At 37.9% G+C, this 25,546-nt stretch overlaps 2 protein-coding genes across 2 annotated transcripts in view; one reads left to right on the forward strand and one right to left on the reverse strand.

Moving 5' to 3' along the window:
- The window catches only part of LOC135086941 (uncharacterized), a 422,922-nt gene that overhangs the window by 198,960 nt on the left and 198,416 nt on the right, over positions 1–25,546 (reverse strand). The gene's annotated exons all lie outside the window — the stretch shown is intronic.
- On the forward strand, positions 12,756–24,638 carry LOC135087076 (uncharacterized). Its single transcript, XM_063981920.1, has 6 exons — positions 12,756–12,960; positions 19,313–19,371; positions 19,488–19,552; positions 22,980–23,088; positions 23,791–23,989; positions 24,444–24,638. The coding sequence occupies exons 1-6, from the start codon at positions 12,772–12,774 to the stop codon at positions 24,636–24,638; spliced, it is 816 nt and encodes a 271-aa protein (XP_063837990.1). The 5' UTR covers positions 12,756–12,771.

A 25,546-nucleotide genomic window follows, 5' to 3' on the forward strand; every position in this document is an offset into this window, starting at 1 on the left:
TCCATCCGAAAATTCAATGTTTCCAGCTTCCATACTTTAGTACAGCCACAGTCATTAGCACTCATGTCTTGATAATATTATAGCAAGTAAAATCTAAAACCAATGTTTTCCAAGAATGATTTTAAATAAGAATGCGATTTACGAGTTCATTTTAAGTGTTTATTATTTAATAAAAAAACTTAATACTTCTAATATTGTTTCCCTGGCATACATTTAGTATGGAGGCTGAAAACATTGAATTTTCGGATAGATCCAGTTAATTCTGTAACCTATTATTGGTACCGTTGGATAGAGCTTGTGAAGCACTTTCAGGATCAGTAACCAGTTTTTCGATATCTTGTATAGTTTAGAAATAATCGAATGAGATCACTTATCATTTCCACCCTGTATTATTGTATTTTACTGGTACCAATTTGTTATTGCCTCTGTTTCAATTGGCTATAATTGCACATGATTTCATATTACCGTTAAAGTTAAGATAATTTAATACTACAAATCTTTTTAGCTTTTAGTTTAACGAGTAAGTAGTACATAATTATTTTTAACTTTATGACCTTCTTTTGTTTACCAAAACCTTTATTCATTTTATGGCGATATCTTGCTAGTGGCTGTGCTAGCGTTACTTAGCTGGTTTGTTACCTTGATTTTTGTAAATACCTGACTTAACATTTTCGAAAGTATGTTTCTGAACTTTTTTTTTAAAACCTTTCAAAATAAAGCAGGCTATAAATTCACGTTTACTGCCGAGCGGGGAATTCTTTGTTTTATAAACTATTATATTGAGGATAGTGGAAGACTGGATAATTATTTCAAAAAGAATGCTCCATTCTTAGGCAGCCCTAGTGGGTTCAAAGAACGATCCACTGCTCCGAGCAACGATTTGTGTATGCTACTAGACAAGCTTTTCAGAATAAAAATTGTGGCACAATACTGTTATACATTCACTTTCTTTTCACCTTCCTTCTAATTTTGATAAACATGTTAAGAAAATGCGCCCGTAAATTCTGATCTTGTTTTATTGGTGTTAGTTTGTAGAATGCACCTTCACGAGGCCCGCAGCACAATCGCAGCAAATCTCTTTACGCTCGCTCGTTGTAGACTAAAGCAGTTAGTGATAACTAGCGGCCGCCCGCGACTTCGTACGCGTGGATCCCGTTTTACCCCCTTCATCTGTCTTACGCGGTTTAGATTTTTTCATACAAATGTTTTTTCTCGCTAACTCCCGTTCCCGTGGGAATTTTGCAATATCCTGCTGTAACTAAGCTTTAAGTTTACTAAGGTACCTGCATGCCAAATTTCAAGCGTCTAACTTAAGCGGTTTAGATTTTTCATACAAAAGGATTTTCCCGATAATTCCCGTTCCCGTGGGAAATTCGGGAATTCCTTTCTCAGTGCACCTCTACGGTACCTAAGCTACGTCCCTTCCAAATTTCAAGTGCCTACGTTTAGCCGTTTATGCTGTGCGTTGATATGTCAGTCAGTCAGTTTCTCCACTTAATGTGTTTAGATAACGAACTCAATGACCAATAAATTGTCTGCACAGTTCAGGAAAGCCTATCTAGTAGATAGAAGTATTTTGCTCTGAGTAGTGTTTGTCGCCGCTGTTAGCTGCACAGGTGCGACAAATATGATAATAGAGATAAGTCACATAAAATAATTTAAATTTTCTCAACTCACATTGCCATATTCATAACATTATAATATAGATTTAGATAACACTAAGCATTCTTCGTGAAAAGTTAAAATGATTTTTAATAATTATACTGATGTATACAATTATAGGATTTAATTATGTTTGGCAGTATGCCGCTACTTTGTCACACTAAGCCTAGGCGCTGACTACAGACTCTTAGTCGGCCGATAGTTGGACCCGATTCTAATTTGTATGAAGAATCGGCCGATTCAATGTGCGTACTTTCATACATCTCCATACTGATTAACAGCCCGACTTAACTATCGGCCAACTAAAAGTCGGTGGTCTGCGCCTAGGCTTAGGGCTGATTTTTCTAACGTCAAATTATAAGTGATGACGTGACAGTATTTGTATACTATTTATGTAAATTTTATTCTTAAAACATTTTATGGCGTTGAAAATTGGTCATCACATGGTAACTGATGTATTGTTGTTTACTTGCCATAACTATGTAGGATGTCTGTGGGAATGATTGGTACTTGCGCGCAGAGTATGCTATCAAATAGCTGCCCATGGTGTGCGAGATAGTGATAGTAAGGATGCCTTTAAGTTAGTAAATGTGTCGCGCGACCGCAGCACTGCTGACACTGCTGTCAATATAGTTTAGTTTTTAAAATCAATGATATTGCGCAGGTAACGTATTTAATTTACATAAATTAATTAAATACTTCGTCAGAAGAACTCATCGTAAAGTTAAAGGTGAACGCGCACCAGTCCGCGCCGCACGCGACGCTGACGTCGCACTTTATAAATATTTATATGGAATAGTATAGATCATCGCGCACCTATCCGCACCGAACGCGCCGCATTTTCCTAAAATGCTGTAGGTATATCTACTGATTCCACAAGCTGGGTGCGGATGACGTCATGAAATTCGGCGCGTTCGATGCGGGCGGCGGTATGAGAAAATACCGTGACTGCGGCGCGTGCGCGTACCTATGGAGAGTGCGGCGCGTACGATGCGGGCAAGTGCGCGAGGCCATGAGAAAATGCGATGACTGCGGCGCGGACAGGTGCGCGTCCACCTTAATACGACACCAGCCGCGCGGCTCATTGATACACGTCTGAAGGCACCCTTAGATCAACAGTAAATTGAAAAGATATCACTTGCATACTTATATTTTTATAATTAAAAATTCTAAATAGGTTACCATTGATATTATTAAGGGCCGGTTTTTCAATCGTCGGATAACTTTAAACTGAAGAATAACTTTGGCACATTGACAGTTTTAGTATGGGAATTATGTCAAAATGACAAGTTTATTCTATAGTTAAAAGATATCTGACGATTGAAAAATCAGCCCTTAGACGAATAACTTTATCTATGCTTTATTTTTGATATATAAGTATCATTTACTGATGAAAAATGCCTAGTGTAAATTTTTTGACTAGATTTTAATTAAGTGTAATATGATACCCTCTGAAACTGAGCATATTGTTTCATTGGAGGAATATCATCATCTGATTTTCTTCGGAAAATTATCACATAATTATTGATATATCAATATGCTCAGTATAAACAAATTAGCACCTAGTAATTAATAGTATTTATCTTGTGTGGATGGACAGGGTAGCCGAATTCGATAAATTAGAAGTGATATTGTGAGTAGAAATGTTAATGCAATCTTGTGACTTTTAATGGAATGATGAGTAAATAAAACGATGGTACCACAGCTATGGACTATTTATTTACTTGATTTTAATAACAGTTCTTTTATACTCTACCTACCTACTCAGCTTACATAACACAGTATTATTTTTATATCTAGTAGATCAAATAATTATAATAAAAAATATCGTTTATTCTAAAATGCAGTTGTACCTAGTTACCTACTAAAACGGAATAAATAATTGTATGCAAGGTAAACTTAATAAACGATTAACATATACGGTATATGTATTTTATGGTATATGATATACCATAAAATATGTGACTTGGAAAAAGACCTCACTTGGGGCTCACTTCAGGGACCAATTAGACCAATTTTTATGGTTATAAAACCAAATAATGATCTCACGTGTCCTCTTGAACAGATGGATAGCGATTAATCCCAATTTAACAGTTTTATAGCCATAAAAGTTGGCTCAAGCGTAACTAACTATTTTTTAAGAAGTGACTCTGGGTCCTTCTGAAGACACATTTTTAGGGTTCCGTAGCCAAATGGCAAAAAACGGAACCCTTATAGATTCGTCATGTCTGTCTGTCCGTCCGTCCGTCTGTCTGTCCGTCCGTATGTCACAGCCATTTTTTTCCGAAACTATAAGAGCTATACTGTTGAAACTTGGTAAGTAGATGTATTCTGTGAACCGCATTAAGATTTTGATGCAAAAATAATAATAATAAATATTGGGGGCTCCCCATACTTAGAACTGAAAATCAAAAATTTTTTTTTCGTCAAACATACGTGTGGGGTATCTACAGTGTTTCCACTAGAACGATTTCCTTTCCCCACACGGCAATTCAGATTTCCCCTTCTACGGACTTTTTTCCCCTCAAAAATTATTTTGCTGTAGTTTTGACACCACACCAGTGTTGCCAGTCGGGTCTAATCAGAAATTACCAGAAATATAAAAAAAAGTAACCTTTTTGAATCAAAAGTAACCTTCATACGGGGGGGGGGGGGGGGGGGTGCGGAGCGATGATTGTGTAAGGTTGTTCATGGATGGAAAATGAATACAATTGATCATCTAAATTTGAAAAGTGACCAGTCGTATAAAAACGTTTCATGGATTTGCGTTTTATCGAAAAACATTCGCTAAAACTCATTTTTTTTAAAAAATAATAAATTAAATTCAAGTTTAAATGCACTTTATGACATAATTTTTAAATTGTCACTATTAATATTTTTTACTGAATAACCTGTAAAGTTAATTCTGTTACGGTCAAAGTGATAAATGTGAAAATTATGAATAATCGCCGGTTATTATGAATAATTACCGCATTATTTGGTAAATGTGATTAATATGAGGTTATTTATGTTTGTATAAAACTAAATAGGCGGCTTAGGGGTGGCCCAAGGGCCACCCCAGCCGCACCTTAACCTATTTTTTATTTTTAATCAAAACATTATGTTATAGGCATCATGGAAAAGTAATATTATGCAAGAAACATTCCAAACGCATTATGCCAAATTATATTAATATATGATATCAAAACGTTCAAAACTTTGGCTATACACGAGCACATACACAAGATGTTGTTCTCTTTTATGAAATTTGTTAGTACTAAGGTTGAATTATTAAATAATCACTGTTAAATGTGTTTAATTTATCACTTTTACCGCGACTGTCGGTAATTATTCATAATAACCGGTTATTATTAATAATTTTCAATTTATCACATTAACCGTAACAATTCTACAATTTCTGAAAAATCACCTAAAAGTAACCTTTTCATTAGTGTAACCTAAAAGTAACCACAGCAGTTCAAAAGTAACCTAAAAGGTTACAAAAGTAACCTTCTGGCAACACTGCACCACACGCCACACCTAAAATTTATAGTTTACGGTAGAGTCCATAAATAATAAAAGATTTCGTGTATGAAAAATCCGCTAGATGGCAATACGCAGGCGTGACTTGTGAGGTCCGTCCGAGTGCTGCATGATTGGATATTTTTGGCATAGCATTGATAGATACTGTCAAAATTCACCAATCGTAGCAGCTAGAGCCATCATTTATCATACGCGAAAACCCTCATTACTTCCGAAAGGATTTATCTACGATTTCCCGCAATTTCCCCTTTTATAGTCTTTCCCCTTTTCTTTCCCCTCTTGACCCTAATTTCCCCTCAAAAGGGGAATTTCCCCTCAATGTGGAAACACTGGGTATCTATGGATAGGTCTTCAAAAATGATATCGAGGTTTCTAAAATACTTTTTTTCTAAACCGAATAGTTTGCGTGACAGACGCTTCCAAAGTGGAAAAAAGTTGGTCCCCCCCCCCCCCCTCTAACTTCTAAAATAAGAAATTGAAAAATCTAAAAAAACATAATATTTTTATTTATTTATTTATTTATTTTCACCAACTTAAACTATCTTTAAAACTACTTTTATATGATGTACATACATTGCTATAAAAACTACCAACGAAAATTGTTTTGAACGAGATCTAGTAAGTAGTTTTTTTTAATACCTCGTAAATCGTAAATCGCTTATTACCGCGTAATCTTTCATACAAATAACTTAAAAAAAAAACATAAATCAATGGTACGGAACCCTTTGTGCGTGAGTCCGACACGCACTTGGCCGGTTTTTATTTGGCATTTAAAATTTAATGGTGCCAATATTGGTGGGAAGTGGGGATGCATACGTTTGAAAGTGCTTGTCGCGGAAGGTGCGATTTATTTGATGTCGAGTGTAGTTAAGTTAAAATAATTATTTCAACACAACACTTCAAATGGTTTCACGACTGCTGGACCCTACGACAGCTCAACCATACGACAACTCGAACCCTGCGACAACTCGATTAAATTACTTTTGACCTACTTTAAACGGTATCACGACTGCTCGAGCGTTAAGAAAACTCGACCCGGACAACTCGACCCCTGCGACAAGTCGGCCTCTACTACAACTCGACCCCTGTGACAACTCGACCACTGCGACACGTCAACCCCTGCGACTACTCTGAGGATTTATTGGAGACTAGCGGCCGCCCGCGACTTCGTACGCGTGGATCCCGTTTTACCCCCTTCATCTATCTTACGCGGTTTAGATTTTTTCATACAAATGTTTTTTCCCGCTAACTCCCGTTCCCGTGGGAATTTTGCAATATCCTGTTGTAACTAAGCTTTAAGTTTACTAAGGTACCTGCATGCCAAATTTCAAGCGTCTAACTTAAGCGGTTTAGATTTTTCATACAAAAGGATTTTCCCGCTAATTCCCGTTCCCGTGGGAATTCCTAAGTATACTATAACCTGCCCAGGAGTATGAAGAATAATTGTACCAAGTTTCGTTAAAATCCGTCGAGTAGTTTTTGTTTCTATAAGGAACATACAGACAGACAGACGGACAAAAATTTTACTGATTGCATTTTTGGCATCAGTATCGATCACTAATCACCCCCTGATAGTTATTTTGAAAATATATTTCATGTACAGAATTATTGACCTCTCTACAGATTTATTATAAGTAATAGATAGATAAATGGTTTGCAATAAGTATCATAGTTGAATATTTTGGAGTCAAATTGTCACAGTGCATGGTAGTCTTGTCGCAGGGGTCGAGTTTTCGTAGGGTCGAGCATCGTTTGAAGTAGGTTAAAATTAATTTAATCGAGTTGTCGCAGGGGTTCAGTTGTCATCGGGGTCGAACTGTCGTAGGGTCCAGCAGTCGTGATACCGTTTGAAGTAAGTCAAAAGTGTTGAGTGTTGAAAAAATCGAGTTGTCACAGGGGTCGGGTTGTCGCAGGAGTCGATTTGTCCCGGGATCAAGCTGTCGTGATACCATTTTAAGTTGGTAAAAGTGATTTAATGTGTATTTTTTGAGGTTTAATATGATTTTTAATTTTTTGTCATAACTTTTTTCTGAGACTTAACAGACTTGATAATAATAAAATTATAGTATTAGCATGACGTACTTACTATCATAAAAGGTAGGTAGGTTTAAAAGTGCTACAGTTCTGGGGACAAAGCTCATACATAATGCCCGATTGTTCTTTGAGACCTTTTAAGCAAAATAACGTAGTTACTGTATCTGTTGAAATTTTTGTTTTATAGAATTGCAGTAATTATCGATATTTTTTTCCATAATTATCGTTTTTACAAATGGACCGATTAAGACCGGTAAAAAACCGATTATCGTATTGCGCACCCTACCCTACACTACTTCAGTAGCCCTATCCCTATTATTAAGCCAGATACTCAATAGTGAGCTGTAACCGTAACCGTTGTATGCATTGTAACCAAAAAACATAGTGTGTACCTACGTTATTAGGCAAACCACATACATACTATGTTTTTTGGTTACAGAGGATGCAATGGTAACTTTTATATTACAGCTCGCTAAAAATGAGTACCCGGCTTTACTGATCTGTGCCGGTGCCGACAGGCGCGGCGGCGCGTCTCTGGGCGCGACCGGAGAAAAATCAATAAATCACTTGGAACAATCTCACGGACTCAGCAACAACAAAATACCTGATATTCTGAAAATGTAAGTAGTCCTGCTGAAATGTTTATTGAGACATGTTTTAATTTGTAGAAAACTTAAATCAGCACGCTTATTCCTTTTCTATTCGAGTGTTTTTAATTTTTTTGTATGTATTAGGTATGTTACGCGTAGAACTCCGATTTCCAAATATTTTTTTGTTCGATAGGGTATACTCTCGAGGTGGTCCCATTGTCACCAAGTCAGGGTCTGATAATGGGATCCTAGGGAAATCGAGGGCAACTCTCAAATATAGGCACGTATATCGTTTATCATGTTTTTTCTTAATAGTCCAGTCATTTGGTATAAATTTACGTTAATAGAGTTTTGAAAATTGGTATTTTTATAGGTTTTGATGTTCTTTAGGAATTTCAACTTTGCGACTCTGTATGGTTGCCACAAAAACTAATTTCTTTACCACCATATGGAAGATTAAGCGACGCGTTAATTTTTATTCTTCAGCATCTAGGCACCCGGCAGCGTGTTCTGCCACGATCAAAGAAAAAAGAACTCATAAGGTAATTTTTAGCAGTTGTGTGTAGAATTATACAAACCATTTCGAGCTACTTTTGACCCCTTGGTGGTGGACATTTCCCTCACGCGACCAAAGCCAGTCTTCTGTTGAGTTTTAGCCGATGGGGCTTTGTCGCTGTGCTTTTTCTTTTTCCCACGTTTTGCCACCTCTGACCAGCATCCATGGACGCTGGCGGCGGTGGCAAGGGCGGGAGCTATTTGGATAGGCGCGGAGGCAAATGAAGCATTGCCCTGTGTTTTTCGAGCGCGGCACTTTGATGTAGGTGGCAGATTTGAGGCAGGAGCCATGGCCGCTGAGGAGGGCTCAGCAGCAGGGGACTGTGCAGGCAGGCGCCGTCTTGGGGCCGCACAGTAGTTTGATTTTAAAAATAGGTGGACATACGATCGAAAGTCATAATTTCACCGAAACAAAAATTGTTTTGGATAGCATTTTGAATGCTGATCAACATTTGTCATTATGCATTTTTCGATAAAACGAGCCTTTCATGCTTAAAAAAAATATGACAAGAAAATTTGTATGGAGAAAAATCTTTTTTATTTTTTTTCTGGCTACTGTTGCAAACTGTAGCGATCAAACCTTATGTAGTCGTAAGTACCTATGGTGCCTAACATTACTACATAAATACTTTTTGCGGGCTCGCGCGGCCAAGCAAGTCCACCTTTTTTAAAAATCAAACTACTGTGGGCCGGAACGCACTTTGGCACGACTAGTTTTCGCTGATGGAGCTGTTGTCGTCTCCGCTAGAGTGGCAGAGCCACTGTCCGTGTGGTAGGGCCAGTGGAGGCACCTATAGCAACCTGTATCTGTCATGACCGAGCTTTTTGTTTTAAATTCGCATTTTTTTGTTTAGTGTGAACTTTCTTACGGATATTAAATTAATTTTGTAGTTAGTAAGTAGGTACCTGGCTCTGGCCAGGGAGGGGCACTTGCCACCGTGGCTACGCCCATGCATAAAATTCTACCTATACTTGTCCAGAACCCAAAATTGGATAAATTTGTAGCGTCAATAGGTAATATCAATAACTGCTTGAGCTACATTTATGAAATTTTGGATTCTGGACAAGTAAGTAAAGATGGTTTAACAAATGTGCCGAATTTCATGCATGTAGGCTAAATAGGTTTTGAATAAATTGTGAAGGGGTCAAAAGTAGCTCGAAATGTTAGGCGTGACGACAGTATCAAAAAATCGACGATTTAACGACTTTTGGGGAAAATTAATATAATATATATTTTTAAACATTTAGATTAATTAGATTTTCAATCATTAAAATATTACAATACTACAATCGGCCATTTTGACTGAAACACTAATCTCTGCGCATGACGTCAAGTTTTACTAGGGATGAGGTCCTATAAATATCGCGTTGGTACGCATTTTTCTACAGGTACTATTAGACAATACGTAATTCGAGGCGGGCGTGACGAAATATTTTGAAATCATCTTCCGTAATTTGAATACACTATTTCGGTAATAAACTTAAGTTTAACTTGTGTTTTCCTAATTTATTTTCAATAGAGCTCAAAAACAGTCTTTTACTCGACAAATGGCAACGCACAATCCTTTTGATTACATCGAAGTTGGTTGTATCTAGGGAGTAAAGATATACCAACATAGGTAGGTATAAGTAGAAAATTTACTTACAAGGAAATTTTGACATTTCGAGACTCGGACGAGCAAAATTCTTTGTTTGTCGCGAGGAAAACGCCCAATATTATTATATCGATCCTAGGCAAAATGGCAATGCCAGATTTTGTATGGAAGGTGGCACATTTTTTTTTCGCGCGGCCATCGACCAACCCTTCTTTTTTATATTACAAAATAGTATAATAAACGAAACTTATTATGACATGATATGTTACCCTAAACTCAGTCTGAACCGAGTTACGAGCGTTAGAAGTTTGATGATTTTACATCTAGATTTATATGAAACTTAGTCTTTTGCGAGCAAGTTTTGTAAGAAATTGCAACAAAATAGTGATATTGTAGGTGGGCACTTCTTCGAAATTGCATTCTTCGGCTGATTCATATGGACAAAAATCAATTTCAATTTTAGGTCTGTAACATAGACTCATATGAAAATAGGTACACCCAATTATATTTGGATGAGGGACTCGTTTTTGTAAAGTAGTTTTCAAGATATCAACGTTTAATAATGACCGGCTGGTAGCGGCCCGCATCCAGCGCCTTCCTGCCTTAAGGTCACCTTTATGAGGTCGTCGGTCCACCGTTGTGAGTGGACATTCTACACTGAGCTTGCTATCCCATCGGCCATTACTTGTGTATACTATGTGTACTGCCCATTATCACTTCAGCTTGCTAACTAATACATTGGACTATGCCTCCATGCAACTTTAGATCGTTTACGGATCTTCTCATTTCAGATTTGATTGCATAAAAAACACTAAGCATAGTCAACTTTGAGGTTCGTAAGCCTATAATCAGAGGCCACTTTTCAGTACAATATGTACGTAACTGGTAACACACACTGGATGTAGACTTTCATCTTATGACACTCAGATGTATTTTAGATGACTCGACCCAGCAGTATCACTTATCCAAGCTATCGTTGTTGAGACGTCCACCCACAAGGCGAAGAGTGAGCTTATAGAGGTTGTGGCCCTGGCAATCTGTTAATCTCGAAATCATTGGAGGCCTATGCTCAGCAGTATGTGCTATGGACGCCTTATGTTTGGCTAAAATAATAACAAAAATAAATAATCTTTGGGCAATTTCATACAGCGCTATCTAGCCACAAAATAAGCAACAAATATGCTTGTGTTATGGGTGCTAGCTTAACAGATCCTACTACTTATATACTGTTTAGAATCTAATGTAACTCCCAAGAATGTTGTTGAGTTTACCTGCCTTTAAAACGCTTTTATTAGGTCGACCTGTATGTAACTATGTAATGGAATCTAAGAACCTGAATTACACGCACGCACTTCTAATTCTTACAATTATTGTAGATCAGATTAGATGACAATACAATATTATGGTACCAGCGATTTGGTCTGATGATGGTACTGGAAGGTGACCATAGGCATTCCTGTGTATTTAACTAACTGCGTAATTGTGTTGGACTCTGGATACAGCTCTATCTGTATAATAGATCTCGGATTGACAGCGGCAGCATCCGTTTCAGCCCAGAGACTCACTCTCCATCTTGGTCATGTACCACTGCACAATTTATTGTATTGTTAAAGGATAGTGCCAGGGTCTGGACCAAGTGCTGCCCAGAATCAACCCATAGTGCATTTTGTTCCTCAGGCCAATACTAATGTGTAAACCGAAGCGCACTGAAATATATCAATGGAGTTAAGAGAAAAAAAGAGTTTTGTTTTAAATTATTTACATACAAAATATCATCGATATATACGTACTACGCATAAGATTTCGTGACTTTGGCATTAAATAACACTCGCTATGTTAAACTTAACCATACTGCATCCGTACACCTTACTTTAGTGCGACTTAGACATTCTTTATAAGAGATCTAACGCTGTTGCAATAGTTTGGTTAGTTGACAGAAATCATTATTTCCAAAATGAAGCAAGAAGTTTTAGTTCTCTATCCTTGCGAAAAATCAATTTATTGGTGTATTACAATCGATTATTGAAGTTATTGTATGCTAAAACTTCTTGCTCCATTTTGTAAATAATTAATTTCGGTCAACTAACTAAACTAATAAAATAGCGCTTGATCGCTTATAAATAATGTCGAAGTCGTACTAAAGTAAGGTGTACGGATGCAGTATGGTTAAGTTCAACATAGCGAGTGTTATTTAATGACAAAATCGCGAAATCTTATGCGTAGTAGGTATACATCCATGATATTTTGTATGTAAATAATTCAAAACAAAACTCTTTTTTTCTCTTAACTCCAGGGATAGATTTCAGTGCGCTCCGGTTTACAAATTAGTATTGGCCTGAGGAACAAAATGCACTATATTTTCATTCTGGGCAGCACTTGGTCCAACTTCCATACATGGATTGGCACTGTCCAAGAAAGACAAATAAAACAAGTATTGGTAGTATATATGCAAGGTTTTATTGGAAGTCTTTTTCCCTGTACACATACATAATAATGGAATCTCATCATCATGAATCATGAAACTTGACAAATATTAATTAGAATAAATGATAATATGATAATATGTAGGTACAATAAGTATAATATAACTGGTCTGATGATGGGACTGGAAGGTGGCCATAGGAACTCCTAAACGAAACGGCGGAATTGCATCGACTTTGGGATGTTTCAGCACATTATTGCTTAGATGACCCTGTATAGGTACATCAATAACTATACGCGTACGTAACCGTAGTACTTATTATTATTCTGTGGCGTAACTTTAAACGTTAAATATTTCCTTGTTTTAGCTAGCAAATAGAAGCTAACACACGATGGATATTACCGAATTGAAGGCTATGTTGCGATCGCTGGTGGAGATGGAGTTGAGGCAGACGCAGCACGACGCGAGGTCACTGCTGCGCTGCTACCACGCCATGACGGGCAAGCGGCTGCCGCTCGCCAAGCATGGATACAACGACCCCGTCTTGTTCCTGAGAGAAATGTTCAATGATTGCTTTGAGGTAAGATACATTTCAATCTATCATATCAACTTTTGGGTTCGTTTTCGAACATAGACTTCTGTTCTACACCACTTGCATCCACATAATCCTAGCCTGCTTCCCGTTGACATCTGTTCATATTTTAGGGGTCTTCCTCTGCTGTGGTTGTCACTGGGAGGTCTCCACTCATCTTAAGGTTTTTCTGGCCCTGCAAGGTTCATCCGTGCAATGTGTCCTGCCCATCAATCTGCTCATTTATTGCCTCTAGGCGGAACGAATTTTATCCCAAAAAGTACTCGTATCCAAAAAAACTGTTATTGCATGTGTTTCCAAATTCATAAAAAGCTTTCAAAGAACCGTTCTTTAATATCTTGAGGACGATCCTCTAACCATTAGTTATATCATATCCAATCTACTATATAAAAATAAGTTGGGTTTCCCTTCCTGACGCTATAACTCCAGAACGCACGAACCGATTTCCACGGTTTTGCATTCGTTGGTAAGGTCTCGGGCTCCGTGAGGTTTATAAGCTATATAATGTAGTCCGGCGGAAAGCTAGTACACCTATAATTATCTTCTATAACTTGTGTATCATAAATTCTTAATGTATAGTTTGTATAACCACAGAATAATAATAAGTACTACCACAGAATAATAATAAGTACTACCAGGCCTGTTCATCTCCGCGAGTTTACATCGAAAACAAAACACGCACGATGGCCCACCTACAGGATACTATTCGACAAGGCCTCACATACGAGCGAACATTGACTCACGCACGCGTATTCTTGTGTATGATGGAAGAAAATAAAGAAAATGGCGTACTAAATACTGTGCAGTATTTAACTGCCTAAATAATAATAAAAACACAGAATGTACTTTTTTAAGTTGCCTCAAGACACTGAGAGGTAAATAAGTAGTTAATATTATTCATGATAATTCATGCTAAATCTTGAATTTCCTCCGCCATTTTCCGCAGTTTGGCACCTCACGTCACATCATTTTACCGAAGTCAGCCCTATAGCTTCGGCGCAGTGCCGATCACTGACGTTTGTCAACAAAATGGTGCTTGACTCTTGAGACAGGCTAAATTACACCATATTGTTAATGACATTGAGCATACATTTTTTTAATTACCTTCGCGAAGTAAAACTTCTGTACGTAGTACTTATTATTATTCTGTGGTACTACGTACAGAAGTTTTTCTTCGCGAAGGTATTCAAAAAAATGTATGCTCAATGTCATCAACAATATGGTGTAATTTAGCTTGTCTTAAGAGTCGAGCACCGTTTTGTTGACATACGTCAGTGATCGGTACTGTCTTGATGCCATAGGGCTGACTGCTACAAGAAGCTACTGTGTCGCCATCTAGCGCACCACACTTGCATTCACTGCTCTTCGCGGCAACGCGCAGCTACATGCGGCCGCCAGTTATATAGTGTAGGAGCTAGCACCTAAATATTTTATAACACACATAACTGTGACAATTTATTTCACGTGGGCGAAGCCAAAAAGCTAGTAAGAAATAAAAATTGAATTCAGTAGGTATTTCAAACCAAATTTTATTACATAAACAAACATTATACTAATTTCATTATGGGCCCTTAGTATGTGAAAACTGCAATTGACGATATTTCGCACTGTTTTCAATATTATGTATTACAGAACGTATGTGTGATGGGATGATATTTTCGAAAACACGATTAGAAAAAATTTTTCTCGAAAAAAAAACATTTACCTCTGGATTTTTTTATAAAAGTTTAATATGACCGTGTTTTACAATAAAATTCCTATAAAATCACAAAGGTATCATTTTTGCCTCTTTGATTTCCTGGCTGTTTTAGATTTCAAAAACTTAAATATTAATTTATTAACTTTCTGATAAAAATATGAATGGCTCTTATGATGTCCCCCCCTTAAATCAAAATGTCTTTATTTGGTCTATATGCCCATCATCACTACGTAATAATTATAAAAAAAAGTCGCTTTCCTGTCTGTCTGTCCCTATGTATGCTTAGATCTTTAAAACTATGCAACAGATTTTGATACGGTATTTAGGGTTCCGTAGCCAAATGGCAAAAACGGAACCCTTATAGATTCGTCATATAGTCTGTCTGTCCGTCCGTATGAAACAGCCATTTTTTTTCCGAAACTATAAGAAAAATACTGATGAAACTTGGTATGTAGATGTATTCTGTGAACAGCATTAAGATTTTCACACAAATTAATATAGAAAAAAGCAATACATTTTGGTTTTCATTAAACCCATACGTGTGGGGTATCTATGGATAGGTCTTTAAAAATGATATTAAGGTTTCTAACATCATTTTATATATATGTACATACATTGTACATCATGAAAACTTCCAACGAAAATTGGTTTGAACGAGATCTTGTAAGCAGATTTTTTAAAATATATTTGAAAAAAATTTAAAGTTGCTACTTATTTCCTCATGTACGCGTATAGGTATTAAATTGAAATTCATATTAAATACTCAGGTCTATAGTACCTTTAAGCTGTAACAAAATCAAAGTTATATACCAACTGGCTTGTACGGAACCCTAGCGAGTCCGACTCGCACTTGGCCGGTTTTTTTTAAATAGAGTGATTCAAGAGGAAGGTATAATAAATAATACATTGTACTACATTGTGGAGCAGTGGCGGGTCACTAGTACTATGATAAATCTAACTTCATAAATTGATTCTTATAAAATCTCAAAAAATGCTCATAAGGAGCCTTTAAAATGTCTCATTATTTTTTTGCCCTATCAGTGCTTTGTGAGACAAACATATTTTGGCAAGTGCTGAGAAGAAACGAAATACTCAGTCACGACTACGCTTCTTTGTCACTTTGTTTACCCAAAATTATGCAAGCATCTATAATAAAAATTATAGATGCCTAATTTTTAGATATTTTTTTATTTCTTTTTTAGAATCTTTAAAACATCTGTTATTGTATTTTATTGTTGCGTATATGCGTAGCCTGGTAAACAATTTTAACAAATATTCTACCGGAAAACAAGAGCACGGAGTTTGTGGAGGTAAGGTTTTAAATAAATTATATATTTGTCTTCCTGGATTAAATTGAAGGAATTTTTCAAAGTTATGTGTAAAACTTGCTTCTAAACTCCGTATATATTATATAAATTCTCTGGGAGGCATTTTCAAACTGGCTATTAGACTTGCACACGTCCGTCCGTTTTTTGTAGGATTAATATAATTAAGTAACATTTATTTTTTGCATTCGGCTCTTGGTCTAACCCATACGAAACACGAACAACTAATGAACTAACAATGAACAAAGTTGATAAATTAGTAATATGTAAATAATGAATTTGTTTTACGAGCTGTCCCGGCGTACTTCGTACCGCAAATTAATATAAAGTTGTTTAAGTGATTTATAAAATCGCAATATTAATTTTTGAAAGTAGGGTCATTGTGCTGGTTTTCTATCTAACTTCGGTTTTCGTCCATTTCACTGAGCTGCCATAAACACATGCGTAAAATTTGAATACAAAGTATTGTATTCACACAAGGCAGTAGCCATCCCGCGCTAGTTTTGTTGCAATCTATAATGCCTAAGCAACAGTTCTACCTAAATGAAAATGTAATTTAAAAAGTAGTGAGTTCCAAAAAATTACTTAAATGCGCGGCCATACACCGGTCACCGGTACATTGCAGAAATCATCGCGCTAGAAAAAAAACGTGCTGACAGGAAAAGTTTTTGGCACGTATGTCTAATTGATAGCATTATAAACACAATTTTAAGTGTTTATTAAACTTCTTCATACAAAATTAAATCTTAGATGACTAAGGGTCATTTTTTTAAAGCATAGCTCAGGTCATATAGCAGGCAAATCAACTCGGAAAGGGATCAACAACGTATCGCCTTTTGTGACATGGAGGTAATAGTGGAGAGGAAATATAGATCTATACAAAAATTCGACAAATTAATGACAAACAGCTGTTTATCTCTTTCTAACTTACCCCTGGTGATGTATAAAAAAAAGAAATAGAAAATGTTTGGTCAGTACTCATTCTGGCAACATTTTCATGTGACGTCACTAACTACCTGACATGTGCCGAGTAGGTACCTACATACAAGATTTAAGAAAACAACATATTTATAGGCAATCAGCTGACAACTACACGCACACACACACACACACAAATACCTGTCAGCTGATTGCCTATATTGCGGCCATGTTGTTTTCTTAAATCGTGTATGTATTTATAATGCGTGTAAGTGTGTGCGTAATGTACCTACCGAGTACGTTTATTTTAAAGTTACGCCAAGTCCATGAGACATTGATATACGTCAGTGTTTTGCGAGCTGTCATTGCCCTTCGCGCGCTGTCATCGGCGAGGCAAGGCGTTTACGTTACGGTGCGGATTGTGTGTGCGTTGCAGTATGGACTTTAGTTGACTGCCTTTATGAGCACTCGAACGACATAAAATAATATGATACATTTATGTAAGGGTATTTTAAGATCACAAAGTTGGTAACTCCGATAGTTGGACGAAAACCAGCGCAAAGACCCTATCCTGTTTGACACCTATAATAATTGACAATAGCTGGCTCGGTGAACTTCGGCAAACTAATGTGTGACGTGAAGTGCCAAATCGCGGAAAATGTCGGAAGAAATACATGAATTTGTATGAATTATCATGAATAACAATAACCACTTATTTACCTCTCAGTGTCTTCAGGCAACTTAAAAAAAGTACATTGTGTGTTTTTATTATTATTTAGGCAGTTAAATACTGCACAGTATTTTTTACACAGTATTTTTTTATTTTTTTCCATAATACAAGAGTACGCGTGCGTGTGTCAATGCTCGCTCGTATCTCGTATGTGACGCCTTGTCGAATCGCCTCATCGTGCGTGTTTTGTTTTCGATGTGAACTCGCGGAGATGAACAGGCCTGGTACTACGTACAGAAGTTTTACTTCGCGAAGATATTTAAAAAAATGTATGCTCAATGTCATTAACAATATGGTGTAATTTAGCCTGTCTCAAGAGTCAAGCACCATTTTGTTGACAAACGTCAGTGATCGGCACTGCGCCGAAGCTATAGGGCTGACTTCGGTAAAATGATGTGACGTGAGGTGCCAAACTGCGGAAAATGGCGGAGGAAATACATGATTTAGCATGAATTATCATGAATAATATTAACTACTTATTTACCTCTCAGTGTCTTGAGGCAACTTAAAAAAGTACATTTTGTGTTTTTATTATTATTTAGGCAGTTAAATACTGCACAGTATTTAGTACACCATTTTCTTTATTTTCTTCCATCATACACAAGAATACGCGTGCGTGAGTCAATGTTCGCTCGTATGTGAGGCCTTGTCGAATAGTATCCTGTAGGTGGGCCATCGTGCGTGTTTTGTTTTCGATGTAAACTCGCGGAGATGAACAGGCCTGGTATAACTTGCTAATTATGTTTACTATTAATACTTAATGTATTGTTTAAATAAAGTCTCAGGACGTCTTGTGATACAGTTAGTTATAATTCTACATCGACACAAGTCACATCATAATTCTGTTCTAAATTTAGATTCTAAGTCTAAATCCAAACATTTGTAAACAAGTTAATCAGTGTTCAAATCAATAAATCTTTTATTTTTAAAAGTGTTTTCAAACTTACCGTATAACACTTTGTCCGACCGCCGAGGCGAAGGTACGCAAAGTGAAGTAGGTACAGTACAGTCGAGATCATAAATATATTGGCAGTGCCTAATGTTTTCAAATATTGTAGCACAGTAGCGTAGTCAATACTGCGCTACCGCAGCATTTTATTACTGTTTGAGTTAGTATTGAAATATTATACCATTGTGAAAAGGCAAAAAATATTTTTAAACATTGGCACTGCCAATATATTATTATTGATGAACTCGACTGTACTATCGGTAACAGTGTTAATTGCTCATTGCCGGTCATGTCGTCTAGTTCTATCGCAAATCACCATTGATGAGAGCGAGAGCAAAAACGGAAATAGACAGAGAAGCTTTCTTGCGTATTATTGCGTAATATTTACCAAATATATTAATTTAATCTTCAGTTTGTCCTTGGACATGAGCCAGCTCCTCAAAATATCTTCATGCTTCTCCGTTTGTTGTGGCGGTTGGTCTTATATCACGAATGTCATCCTCACATCTCGTCATCCTCCCAATTCCCATCTTTTTGTCTGTCTACCTCTATTCCTTTTTCCTTCCCGGTTAAATGTACCTATAGATTACAGACTTATATTATGCCATTGAGTGATTTGTATTTTGGTAAAAGTATAAAATTGAACTAGGATTTTAATAAGATATCTTAGGTTGTTATTAAATAATATTTTAAGTATGTATAATAAAAACTATTTTCAGTTTCACGGGCCAGAGGATAATCCAGTAATAACATTAAAATTGACAACAAATGTAAGATTGTAAGTGTAATTTTTATAATTATTCTTATTATTGCCTAATACCATCGCACCTCATGTTTGCACGCATTTACTAATTGTGTATAGTATCACTTATAAATAACACGATAACTTTTTAGCAAAGAGCAAAGACGTAGTATACCAGATCACCACCAATCAGTAAGTGACAGTGCAGAAGAAAATGGTAAGTATATTTTTTATTAATCCTTATTCAAATAAATTTAATTTTTATCAAATTGTTCTTGCAATTATTTTAATTATGACAATGAATATATACACGATGTTACGTTGCATTCTTGCCATATTTACAGAATCAGTAAGAAAATAATGCTCTAAAATGTTGTTTTCTAATCTTCAGTCGATTTTATTTTATCGACAATCAGTTAAATATGTAACGCATGCACGTCACTTGTTGGCGATGGCGACTTGCAAGGGATGTTATGGATAAATGTAGTTTCGGTTATGGATACGGTTACGGATATAGGAATAATATTATACCGGTTTCGGTTACGGTTGACTTACTTGACTTATGGTCCTATATATTATGTCCCCTAGATGGGGCAGAGGGCGTCCACAACAGTCCTCCATCTCGTTCGGTCTTTAGCTTCTCGCTTGATCTCGCTCCAGGTCTTACCGATCTTCTTCGCCTCGTCCGCTACAGAGCGCCGCCAAGTTTGCCTGGGTCGACCACGTTTGCGTTTTCCTTGGGGATTCCAATCCAGAGCCTGCTTAGGGATGTGATCGGGGTCCCTTCGGAGAGTGTGGCCAATTCGGTTACGGTTAGGTACGGATATTTTTTTATTTCGGATATGTGAAAGTTTCGGTTACGGTTACGGATATCTGTGCTTTAAAATGCAATTTGCAATAGTTGTCCAACACGGTTCATTCATGGCCGCACACTTTACATCGAATAAAAAGTATTTAAAAGTTATATACGAGTACTAGATGGCATTATAAAGGGAAATCAGGCTGTTATGCAATACAAAAACAATTTAAACTGCTTGCTTACATCCGAAACTATCCAAAACTTTTTAATTGGTTACGGTTACGGTTTCGGATATTTTTTTATTTCGGATATCCGAAAGTTTTGGTTACGGTTACGGATATCCATAACATCCCTGGTTTGCAGACATCCGTTTTTTCACTGGACGAGACGGACCATCAAAAAACGGATATGCTTTGTTTGCTGTAAATATCGCCGGACCTATGTCCGATAGGGAGGTTATGGATATGTAGTTTCGGTTAAGGATACGGTTACGGATATATGTATAATATTATATCGGTTTCGGTTACGGTTACGGATATTTTTTTTATTTCGGATATCCGGAATGCAATTTGCAATCGTTGTCCAACACGGTTCATTCATGGCCGCACACTTTACATCGAATAAAACGTAATAAAAAAATAAAAATTGATACTAGATGGCATTATAAAGCCAAGGTAAATCAGGCTGTTATGCCTTTACATATTTATAATGCTATACAAAAAAACTACATCCGAAACTATCCGAAACTTTTGAATCGGTTACGGTTAGGGATATTTTTTTATTTCGGATATCCGAAAGTTTCGGTTACGGTTACGGATATCCTTAACATCCCTGGTCCGATGCATATGCTGAACTGATTAGTAAATTGTTGTCGAAATAAGTACGTGTATACAGGGTGGAAACGATAAGTGATCTCACTCGATTATTTCAAAACTATACAAGATATCGAAAAAATGGTTACTGATCCTGAAAGTGCTTCACGAGCTCTTTCAAACGGTACTAATAAAAGGTTACAGAATAAACGAGATCTATCCGAAAATTCAAGGTTTCCAGCTACCATACTAAATGTATGCCAACCACTCAATATTAGAAGTGTAATTTTTTTAAAACTTTAAATGAACTCGTAAATTGCATTCTTATTTAAAATTATTTATGGAAAACATTAGTTTTAGGCTTCACTTGCTATAAAATTTGCTATAATATTATCAAGAGATTTTTAGATAGATTCAGTTTATTCTGTAACTTAATATTGATACCATTGGATAGAGCTCCTGAAGCACTTTTAGGATTAGTAACCACTTTTACGATATCTTTTGTAGTTTTTAATATTATGAGGTTGTACCAAATGTATGGAAGCCGGAAACATTGAATTTTCGGAAAGATTCATTTTATTCTTTAACCTATTATTGTACCGTTTGATAGAGCTCATGAAGCACTTTCAGGATCAGCAACTAGTTTTTGGATATCTTGCATAGTTTAGAAATAATCGAGTGAGATCACTTATCGTTTCCACCCTGTAGATAATAAAACTTAGATCAAATTAATATAACTTTAAATAATAATAGGTGTATTTTTTGTTCCGTAGAGAATTATAATTGCTCTTTCTTATTCAGGTGGCATTTAAAAAAAATGACTTATGCCCCATTTCACCATCAATTTTTAAGTGACCACTATGGTAACACTTAACAGGAATTTTGTTTTCATTTAGGTTTCAGGGTCACTTAAAAATTAGGGATTGATGGTGAAAACGGGCATTTTAAGAAGTCTTCTCATTTCCTCGTATCTTAGTTATAAAATTAAAGATTAGTTTCCGTGTCTTAAGGACAAAACATTTGAGGCATGACTTATCATTAGTAATAATTACCCTTTTTCGGGTTCCGTAGTCCTGACAAGGAACCCTTATAGTTTCGATGTCTGTCTGTCTGTCCGAGGTTTTGCTTGGAAAATGTTGGCACTAGAGAGCTGTAATTTTGTGGAGGTATGTACTTATATTAATCACGCTGATAAAACGGTAAAATAAAATTTTGAAAATTAATTTTTTTTTTCATCTTCTACCCCATCGTGTGGGATATTGTTGGATAGGTTTTTAAAATGGCTTAGGGGTTTCTAAGACTATTTTTCCATAGGGATCTGTTTGCAAATTATAAAAGTGCCAATTTTTGTTCGAGTAGGGCGTCCTCTAAAATCTAAACTGTTGGCTTGAAAAATCTTGAAAAATTCACAATAATACTGCTTTTCATGAACTTTCAAGGAAAACTATAACCGTTTAGATTAGATACATCAGTTAGTAGTCAGTAGTCATTTAACTCATGTATTATAAAATTTCTTAAATTAACAAAAATCCCTTAAAAGAAAATATTAAAGTGACTTTAGATGAAGTAATTGTTTGCTTTTGAAATATACTCAACATCAAATAAACCACACCTCCCGCGACGCGAACTTTAAAGATTTTCTTCTGACACAATCATTGTGCCCCAACAATATTGGTGTTATTTGAAAGCCCAATAAATAAACTTAAAGAAAAATACATTTATTTTTTTTATAAACACTTAACAGGTACCATAAATGTGACTTGAAAAAAGGCCTCACTTGGGGCTCACCTCTGGGAACAATTAAACCAATTTTTGTGGTTATAAAACGAAATAATGATAATACGTGTCCTTTTTAACAGATGGATAACAATTAATCCCAATTTAACAGTTTTATAGCCATAAAATTTGGCTCAAGCGTAACTACCTATTTTTTGAAAAAGTGACTCTGGATCCTTCTACAAACACATTTAGACACTACCTATTTACTTATTTCGTTCGTTTATTACCTATTCATGTTAATACATTATTTTTAGCTTCAATGGACAGAGCAGTATTAGACGAATTAAAGACAAAATTAAGAGATCTTGTGGATGAACTACACCCTGAAGGTGTCTGGTGCTCTGATTTGATGGTATTATACAGGTACGTTTCAGGGGACTACTTTCCCTAAGTTTCAGGAGGGGGGCAGGCGATTGGACGGGGGTTGCAAAACTATAGGGGGTTTTGCGGGTTGGGGAGGTGCAGGACGCTTCGGGCCAGAAGTTTCAAGGAGGGTGTTTTGGAGGGTGGGGCTGGTTAGAGAGGGCTCTGGAACGGTAGGGGTGGTGCACTGATATCCTACGGGGGAGGTCGGAAGACTTTGTACCAGAAGTTTCAGCGGGGAAAGGGTAAAACACAATTACTTAATCATGATTATGATATATGAGTATTTTAACTTTATCCTATGATTGATTTAAATATAAAGCCATTTAAATAATTATTTTATTCGTGATTATTTTAATCAAATAAATTGATTAGTGCGAACACAAGTTATGCACTATAACATAATAGATGTTATTTAAAATCAAATTAATTACGTGGACTTACAATAACTCGACTATATATAATATTATATTTATCAAGGCCACACATTTCCAGTGCAGTGGCACTGCAGCACTGTTGCGTAGTGGCGGATTTACACTATGCGTGGAATTGATCGAACCGAAACGCGAATATTAAGTATTGGCACAGTATTGGCGACTCCCGGCGAAACGAACTGAATTACACTATCTGATTCGATCAATTTCGCGCATAGTGTAACTGCATCTGGTAACGATGGTTCTGATCGTTCTGCCGCTTCTGCAGACAACGGTACCGGCAAGAGCTGGACTTCAAACGTTTCGGATACCCGGACATCGAGGCCCTGGCGTTAGAGCTTGACTGGCATCATGAATTTCGCGCAAAACGCTGGCGGCTGAAAGTGCGACGCTTGCTCAGCGTGGAGTGCGCCAGGCCTCCGACCCCCCCATTCGACCCCGACGACGCGCTGCCCGGTATCCCCTATGTAAGTCCAACAGTTGCTGTATCGACAATCCATTTTATAAGTACTAACCAAGAGTATGTTTTTTTATCCACAACGAAGAAGCTGGCCTGCGTCTCACATAATGTAATCTAACTACTACGTGTGATATATCATTGGGAAGAAGAGAAGCTAGAGATGTTTTTAAGATCATTGGCAATCCATTATACCTTTAATTTTTTTTAAATCGAATTCTAAGTTGAATTTTTTATCGTTAATTCGTCCAAAATAATAAAGCACTCGTGACGTTTCGTACGAAGCGTTTTTGGAAAAGGCCCAATAATGTGATTTTCAAAGAGTGATATCTCGGGGAGTAATAAGCGAAGCGAAGTAATATTTATTTACTAATGTGTCTATAATAAAGAGGTCTTTGAAATGCCATAATAAACATATGGAATGCCTATTTAGGACTTAAAAGATGTACGTGTCCGTGGCGCAGGATCGAAGCGTGTTTCCGGAGGATTGCATGGGGATGACGGAGGTCATCCCTTCGGAGCCGCTGGACTCGCTGGCCAGCGGCGCCTCGGTGCGAGTGGTGGTGGGCGAGGTGTACTCACCCTCGCACTTCTGGCTGCAACGCCTGGGCGAGCAGTTCCAGGAGGCCCTGAGCGAGATGATGGATGACATGACGTGAGTACACTGGCCGCCGGCGCCATGCTGCAGGTGACGAGAGGCGAGGTGTACTCTCCCTCGCACTTCTGGCTGCAACGCCTGGGCGAGCGGTTCCAGGAGGCCCTGAGCGAGATGATGGATGACATGACGTGAGTACACTGGCCGCCGGCGCCATGCTGCAGGCGACGAGGGGCGAGGTGTACTCTCCCTCGCACTTCTGGCTGCAACGCCTGGGCGAGCAGTTCCAGGAGGCCCTGAGCGAGATGATGGATGACATGACGTGAGTACACTGGCCGCCGGCGCCATGCTGCAGGCGGCGGGGGGCGAGGTGTACTCACCCTCGCGCTTCTGGCTGCAACGCCTGGGCGAGCGGTTCCAGGAGGCCCTGAGCGAGATGATGGATGACATGACGTGAGTACACTGGCCGCCGGCGCCATGCTGCAGGCGACGAGGGGCGAGGTGTACTCACCCTCGCGCTTCTGGCTGCAACGCCTGGGTGAGCAGTTCCAGGAGGCCCTGAGCGAGATGATGGATGACATGACGTGAGTACATTGGCGGCCGGCGCCATGCTGCAGGCGACGAGGGGCGAGGTGTACTCTCCCTCGCACTTCTGGCTGCAACGCCTGGGCGAGCAGTTCCAGGAGGCCCTGAGCGAGATGATGGATGACATGACGTGAGTACACTGGCCGCCGGCGCCATGCTGCAGGCGGCGGGGGGCGAGGTGTACTCACCCTCGCACTTCTGGCTGCAACGCCTGGGCGAGCGGTTCCAGGAGGCCCTGAGCGAGATGATGGATGACATGACGTGAGTACACTGGCGGCCGGCGCCATGCTGCAGGCGGCGGGGAGCGAGGTGTACTCACCCTCGCGCTTCTGGCTGCAACGCCTGGGCGAGCGGTTCCAGGAGGCCCTGAGCGAGATGATGGATGAC

Source organism: Ostrinia nubilalis, chromosome Z (assembly GCF_963855985.1).
Source record: "Ostrinia nubilalis chromosome Z, ilOstNubi1.1, whole genome shotgun sequence".
NCBI lineage: Eukaryota > Metazoa > Arthropoda > Insecta > Lepidoptera > Crambidae > Ostrinia > Ostrinia nubilalis.